Source organism: Prunus dulcis, unplaced genomic scaffold (assembly GCF_902201215.1).
Source record: "Prunus dulcis unplaced genomic scaffold, ALMONDv2, whole genome shotgun sequence".
Lineage (NCBI taxonomy): Eukaryota > Viridiplantae > Streptophyta > Magnoliopsida > Rosales > Rosaceae > Prunus > Prunus dulcis.
The window spans coordinates 4,141-12,520 of record NW_023010435.1 but is presented as its reverse complement, the minus strand read 5'-3'; the positions used below and the strand labels follow the sequence as shown (position 1 = coordinate 12,520).

The 8,380-nt window shown below is 38.4% G+C and overlaps 1 protein-coding gene across 1 annotated transcript; it reads right to left on the bottom strand.

Moving 5' to 3' along the window:
* Positions 1 to 5,392: 5,392 nt before the first annotated feature.
* On the bottom strand, positions 5,393 to 6,046 carry LOC117613614 (kiwellin-like). The gene has a single exon (XM_034342213.1). It carries the CDS (start codon positions 6,044 to 6,046, stop codon positions 5,393 to 5,395), a length of 654 nt encoding a protein of 217 aa, XP_034198104.1.
* Positions 6,047 to 8,380: the final 2,334 nt, after the last annotated feature.

Here is an 8,380-nt window from a genome sequence, read left to right as displayed (position 1 = left end):
TTCTAGGGAAGGTGGCTGAGTGTGCATGCATTAATTATTTGATGTTGGCTTGCCTAACCTATGGTCTAGGTTGGGTGACTAAAATAAGAATGTGCAGAAGAAGTTGAAGCCTTCTCCTAAGTCCAAAGGCATGTGTCTAAAAGGGAAGAAGAAGCAAGACAACACAAGGTGAAGTAGCTGGAAACTAGTGAGTCCAGGAAAAACCAAGGGAAATAAGGAGTCTTTCAAGTGTATCAGTGTTGAGCAAGGGGTGTGAGAGAAACAGATTGTGAGGATAGTGTTCTAAGGGGGTTTCTTTTTGTAAACCAAAGTTGTAACCTATCTTCATTAGTGAAATTTCTCAAGGGATCACCAAAGAGGATGTAGGCAAATTAGCTGAACCTCTATAAACACTTGTGTCATCTGTGCTTGGTTATTTTTCTCTGTGTGTGTGTGTGAAAGTGTTAAAACACCTCTATCATTGTGTTTGTCTAAAGTCCATCAACAACAAGACCTTAAAGGGAGTGAGTTAGTCAAATTCTCAACAAGTGGTATCAGAGCTGTGTTTGGCAGCTGGTGCTAGTTCTTTTTCGGAGTGCTAGTGTGTTGAAGATGGCAAGTGACAAGGAAGCTAAAAGTGGAACCAGTTCACAGCAACTAAAGCAACCACAGGCAGCTAGCATGAAGGTGGAGTTGAAGCCGTTCACCGGCAAGGAGAACTTCACGCTTTGACAACGAAGGATGAAGTCAGATCTTACACAACAACATCTCCATGTTTCTATTTAGGGTGTAAAACGTTAGGCCTGTTTTTAAACTGACTCGCTTTTAAGAACGATGGTTTTTAAAAACCGTAGTATGTCTTATTTGCATCAAAGGCAAAATCTAAAAATCACTGTTACGTACAGGCGGAGAATGCCTCTTTATTTATTGACTAATTTTCTTTATTTATTTATTATGGTTCAGTGGGAGAAGAGAACTGATCAAAGTTATAGGCAAAAGAAAATTGGTGAAGTGCATGGTGAATGGGCAGACTTGTGGGTAATTTAGAACTACATAGACTTGTGTTTTTGTTGATATTATCCAGTTTCTTTTGTCTTTGGTTAACTTTACGCCAATCAGTTATATATGGCTAAATTAGTTCGACATTGGAATAATTCTTTTGTATTTTGGTTAACTTTAGGCCAAAAATTTATGCTCAAAGGATGCTTGTGTAGAATTCTTTTGTATTTTAAAGCATTTGGTTAAAAGATAACACTTTTGATGATATTTTTTAATTGAAATATTTCGAAACAGATTTTGAGAATTGAAAAAGTCCATTAATTGCAAATGAAACAACCCAAAAAAAGATAAAAATCCACAAATATCATTACAAAATATAGAGATAGACATGATGCTAGTCTAATGACCATTAAGACGACAAAAAATAACAAAAACCGTTGTCTAGATGTCAACGACGACGAAAAAATATGTCGTCTTTAAATAAACTGTATGTTGTTTTAATTGATAAATAGATGACGATGGATCACCGTCTTCTAAACTGTGAAACTGTCGTATAATGACCATTAAGACGACAAAAAATGCCAAAAATCATCATCGAATGACCATTAAGATGACGGTGAATCACCGTCGTCTAAAATATGACAATAGATAGCAGTCACCTATATGACGGTCTGGAAGCACATTAGACGACTGTGGACCACCATCGTACTATTAAGTTTTTTGTTCTAGTGAATTTAAATTGCAAAAATTATATAGGTTTGATGTTTTTTCCTCCCAAAAACCCACTGCAGCCCATCTATCCTTCAAAACAGGGCAACAACCCAAAGAAACCTCCACCAGTCCACCTGAAGAAAGAACAAAGAGAAGAAGGAAGAAGAGGGGATAGGGGAGGAGGGGCAGTGGTACCTCCTCCTCCCCCAAATGCGCGGCTGGGAGTTTTGGGTAGAAGCTAGGATTTTTGGGGTTCATTTGGCTAACACAATTTAACATTTGTCACAGTGGTGTTACGCAATTTCGGGTACACTTTAATTATTCGGCCATGATCCAACTAACGTCAACAACCCCTAGATCTTTGTTTAGCCCCAAAGCGTTCCACACACCTGTAGAGTGCCATCAACAACGTTGTTCCCACACGGAGGGAGACCCACATGCTCCGAATCACACTCGTCCACCACTTTCACGGCCATACTCCTCCCGGTAGCAGCACTACTCGCCGAAATTACTATCATCCTTCCACACCTTGATCCGCCATCGTACCACCCCGTGGACAGTGCGACAACCAGCTCATTGTTGTCGTGAAATTGGTTGTCGCACTCCGACCTCCCCACCTTCAACGCCTTGGCTGAAATCGTTGAGTGTGAGCTTGGCACTTGTGTAGGACGCCACCGGCGGAGAGCATATGAATTGTGGGTACGACCGACCATTGCAAACCAGAGTTCCTGAGGGATCACAGGCGATGGCTGTATTTTTGGAATTTTACTGTGGCACTCGTCACAAAGTCTATATATTTAAGAAGATGAAACATAATACAGTTAATTATATATCGAGTCAATTAGTTTCGGTCATCTCCAGCAATGCATGCCCCTCCAGATATATAATATTGTTTCTAATTTATGTTTTGGCCGGCTTGTCTCATCAAATCACACACTTCGGAAATTACTTTGTGCCTCTTCCCCAATGTATGTCTTTTTCTTTTCGGGTGAGATTTCTTAGGGAGCATTTGGCCCCTGTATCTGTCAAACAAAGTATGGTAGATATTTAGTTATGCTAAGATACGCTCATATTATTATTCTTCTCCAATATAGAGGTATTTATACAAATACAAAGAGGTGTTAACTCTAAATAAAATATGAAATATATCTAAATTATAATAGGAAATAAATCTCTATTACAATAGGACTAAATAATAATTGGTAAGTAACCAAAATCCTAACTAAGTAAGGACTCGCCAACACTCCCCCTCAAGTTGGGCAAAGATATTTCGCACGCCCAACTTGACAAGTGAGTCACAGAACACCATACTTCATAAGCAACAATTGTAGAGAAGATCTTTTCGTCAACCACGAGTGAAACAAGTGACAAACTAAAGCAAAGTTTGCAGCGGAAACACAATAGCAAACCCTAAAAAATAGGGCACATAGCAGAACATAGAAACCCTGTGAGCACGGCAATAGGTAAGGCAGAATACATAAACCCTATGAGCACGGCAGTAGATAAGGCAGAACACAGAAACCCTGTGAGCACAGCAATAGAAAAGGCAGAACACATAAACCCTTTGAGCACGACAGCAGATAAGGCAGAACATAGAAACCCTGTGACCACGACAATAGGTAAGGCAGAACACAGAAACCCTGTGAACACGGTAATAGGTAAGGCAGAACACAGAAACCCTGTGAGCACGGCAGTAGGTAAGGCAGAACACAGAAACCCTGTGAACAAGGTAATAGGTAAGGCAGAACACAGAAGCCCTGTGAGCACGACTGTAAATAAGGCAGTAAATAAGGCAGAACACGGGCAAGGCCACAGCAACAACAACGACAATGACCACATCAACGGAAAACGAAGCAAGCAAAGGCAACATCAATGGTGACAACATCGACCACAACAAAAACACACCAGTAAAGGCATGAGCAACAATACTAGCACCATAACAGGCAGGAGCAACAATACTGGTAACAAACAACAGTAGTACAAGGCACTGGTACCAGCAATAGAAACAAAGCAGAGACATAACAGGCATCATCAACAGTAATCAACACTATTCCCAGCAAGAGTCATAATAGGCAAGAGCAATAACATTGTCCCCAGCAAGAGACATAACAGGGATGAGCAACGATACTGGCACAAAGAACTTATCTTCACTCCCCCTCTCCCCTTGAAGAGAATGGGTCGTCAGAACCATAAGAAAAACGGCACTTAAGAAACAGAAGCTGACTGACGCTCAGATTTAGAAGAATCAGCCATGGCAAATAGGTAGCTGAGTTGCAGCGGAATAGATGAGCAGCGATGTCACTCCCCCTCAAATCCAACGATATATGAGAGTCGAGATTTGGAGAAAGCAACACCGAAAAATAAAGTTACAGCACCCAAATAAAGTTGCATCTATCTCCCCATCAAATCCGACACTGGTAAAGGGTCGAGATTTGAAAGAAGAGAAATTGAAATAATAGTAAAGAGACTCAAACATGCCAGTCTCATGGCAGAAACAAATGCAAGAGGGGAAGGTGGTAGCATACGGTTGTCCCATGAAGAAAAAACTTCATAAAAGGAGAATAGTAAGGGAGGAAACCCAGCAAATCATGAACAGAGACATAGACAAAAATAAGGTGCTCAAACTGAGAAGTGGAAAGGCAACTCAAGAGAGCAGCCGAAGAAGACAGAGATCGGTAAAACAGTCAAAGGAAAGGCTCGACGAGCGATGACGAGGCTCGCGGAGGAAAACAACGGCTCGGTGAGCGGTGACTAGGCTCACGGAGTAAAGAGACTTGTTATGAAGTTTCAAAGATAGAAAAACTGAGACATGAAGAAAGAAAATCTGGCACATAAAGATGAAAAAATAAAAATTGTGGAACAGTAGCAAAGAAGCATGTGAAGGCTAGGTGCGGTAAAAACACATATGAAAGGATGAACAAAATACGGTGACTATACAAGATGAAGACCCATGATGGGTTAGGAATGAGGAGTGCCAACGACTCTCAATTTGGCAGAGGTTATCACAGGTTAGAAACTTGGCTCTGATACCATGTCAAACAAAGTAGGGTAAATATTCAGTTATGCTAAGATACGCTCATATTATTATTCTTCTCCAATATGGAGGTATTTATATAAGTACAAAGATGTGTTAACCCTAAATAAAATATGAAATATATCTAAATTATAATAGGAAGTAAATCTCTATTACAATAGGACTAAATAATAATTAGTAAGTAACCAAAATCCTAACTAAGTAAGGACTCGCCAACAGTATCTACATGAAATCTTAAATCCAACCTTAGTTCATTAATTACCAGCAATACATGATTACTGGTGATGTTTATAATTAAGGTAAAGTATTCGTGAGACTGCAGAGAAACCCGAGGTTAACAATGGATGTGCAGAGCTAGTCTCAACACGATCCCTTACGTGGGCGTCTTTTGCACTAAACATGTTATTGTGATATATAGAAGCATGTAAAATGTGAACATCTAATCCAAAACCAATTGGGAATGGGACCAAAGATTTTTTAAGCTCTTAAGCTAAGCTGGAATACTCCCAACAAAGACAACTACATAAATATAACAAAACACCAAAATGGGAAAATTAATTCTATACGTACTTCTCGGCATCATGGTATACCATACATATGAAACATAGTCCTTAATTATTTCATTTATTTAGATTAATTAAGTACTACTACGGTAGGGTCGTCACTTAACTAGGCCAAGGACCAAGTGACGTCCACAATCCCTAAATCTTTGTTCAATCCCAAAACATTCCACACTGCTGCAGACCCATCAACAATGTTGTTCCTACACGGCGGCAGACCTGCATGCTCTCTGTCACATCCGTTCACCGAATCACACTCGTCCACCACTTTAGCCGTCACACTCCTCCCATTGCTCACCGTAATTCTTATTAACCTTCCACACCTTGACCCCTCGTCATACCACCCAGTGGAAAGTGCCACCACACGCTCACTGTTGGAGTGGAATCTCCCGTCACACTCTGACGGGTCCCCACCTTCGCCGCCTTCGCTGAAGTCATTGAGCGTGAGTTTAGCTCTCGTGGATGACGTCACTGGCGGCGAGCATGTAAATTGGGGGAATGATTTTCCCCCGCAATTGAGAGTTCCTGAGGACTTACAATGGCCTCCTCCTCCTCCTCCTCCACCACCACTGCATATGTGTGTCCCAACAGCGGGGTCGTCATTGCACTTGCGGTTGATGCAGGTGAGCTGACCAGCACAGTCGTTGGGGGTTTTGCATGGACCTTTGCATGAAGAGATGGCCATTGTTGGAAGAGGAAGGCTAATGATATTGATTAAGATGAGGGAAAGAGAAACCAACATTAAGACTAAAGTACTTGCCATTTGAGAAACTATTCGGAATATTAAGTAAAGGTGAGGGGTGATCTGAGGAAGGAGATCGCATTTGCTTATATACTGAACTTAAGTGGACGCCCAATATATTCCTTTAGGCGTACGTCTAGGAGGAATGTTTGGAATGTCACTATAGTACTCGTCACGAAGTCTTGCACTTCATCTATGTGGATGCTACGAAGATGACGTATATAATTATAGTTAATATAGGAATACCTACATAATTTATTGATTGAGATTCATATCAAATGGACCATACATTCAATTGTATGTTTGCTTGATCACATATATGTGATAGTCATGGAAATTGATAGCCGATTTATGACACATTGGATTACATGATGACATATTATATATTACAAATGTAGCTAGGAAAGACTTTTTCAACTCAAAATCAATTGTGTTCGATATTACAAGCATCGTGACATTTTAAAGCTTCACTTTCTTAATGTGGAATAATAATGCTCAACATGTCCCTTCATATGTATGACTTGAATGAAACACGTGAACAATTTATATTGAGTAACGTACATTCGTCTGGCCTCACACGTAAATTACTTACTCTATCATGATAGTAGTAGAGTATGCATTGCAATACTTCACTTTCTCTAAAAGAACAAATGCTTAATTAAAACGATAACGACAAAGTCTCACCTTAAAATTTTATAACAAAGAAGTTGTAAAATATTATAGAGTTTTGTTTCTCATACAACATGAGAGAGGAAGTCTTACGTCTTAATTGATCTATCTAACACTGCTTAATTGGCTCCTATATATATTCTTTCTAATCCCAAACGATAAAGAATTCTGAAATTTTTTGATATCATCTCATTCTCATGTTTCGTCTTAGCTGGAATGGTAACCACCGATATAGATAAAGAATGTGTTAACCCACCATATGATTACAATTGTAAATTCTAAAAAAATGTGGGAATGCTACCAGCTATGCCATGGTAGTGAAAAGAGACAACGAGACTTGAAGAAATTTACCAAATAAAGCAGAAAAAGAATAAGATTCTATTCTTTTGCCAAAGAATCAAGTACAACCACGCTAGACAACCACAACGAGTAAATATTAGTTCCCTTACTGCATTACAGCCCCATAACCATCCACACGCAAGAAAACGAGACTTGGAAGTTTCTTTTTTCAGTAAAATTTTTGACATATCCACTAGATTATTCTTTTGATGTTCTATTTTTTAAGGTCTTGACTCTTGAGGCTTCACTTTTATGTCTTGCATGTAATAATTGTCTTGCTTGCAATTATTGTATATTTAGGTGAAGATGATGATTTATTTATCTTTTTTTTTTTTTCAATAATGTTGTTTATACCACATTCCAATGTATGTGGGTCTCATTTGTATTAGACATATGGTCAGTAATTTGTAGTCAATAACTGTGGTACAAATATCACCTTGTCTTTTTAACACTAAAAGAAATTACAAAGAGGATCCTTTAGGAACCCGAGAACGATTATTTATCAATTGAGGGCCTGGTAGCGTTATATTATTTGCAAGTTACAATCCATTAAATATATATTTCTTTTCTTTTTTAGTTCAAGCGATAGTCAAAACTACAAGGGGACTGGGATTTCGTACCTGAGACTACTAGCCTGCAAGTCAGTGTCATTTTTCACTCAGCTAGATCCCGTTGGCAATATATATCTTTTTATGCTACCACTCATATAACTGGTTAGATTTATTCAATCATTAATATGTAAGTCCACAACTTAGTTTTCACTAAACGTCATTGTGCGTTGTACAGATAACAGAGATAAACATATATATGATGCCCTAAGCGTTGGATTTATGTATTTTTCAAAACTACTCATTTTTACTTCATTATTAAAGGAACATCTTTGCAACCAAAAAAATAAAAAATAAACTAAATAAATAAGTCAATTTGGAAATCATTTAACCATTTAACTGTTGTCATGAATATTTACATTTTTTATAGAATATCCGGTTCATATGTTCATTTGATCACAGTTAGATGACTAAATGCAGTTTAATTTGGCTAATTATTTGTTAGAATTTTCCCTTTTTTTTCTTTTTTTTTAAAAAACCTTTTCTATTGAAAGGAGCGATAATATTCTAAACTCACACACTACAGGAATGCTAAGACTCGAACCCAAAATTTTATTTGAGAGAGTAAATACTTCAAACCACTACAAGAATACTTCAAACCACTACAATAATAGGTCCTTTGCTTGTTAGAATTATCTTCGAGTGTTGATCTAAAATATGAATGGTGATAGAATATTATAAAATGGGCCCAAATGTTATAAAGAAATGAAGCCCACATAGGTAAAACTAGATGGCAATT

Bases quoted from the DNA above. Each gene is read 5' to 3' on its own strand.
- LOC117613614 (XM_034342213.1), bottom strand. From the start codon at position 6,046: ATGGCAAGTACTTTAGTCTTAATGTTGGTTTCTCTTTCCCTCATCTTA.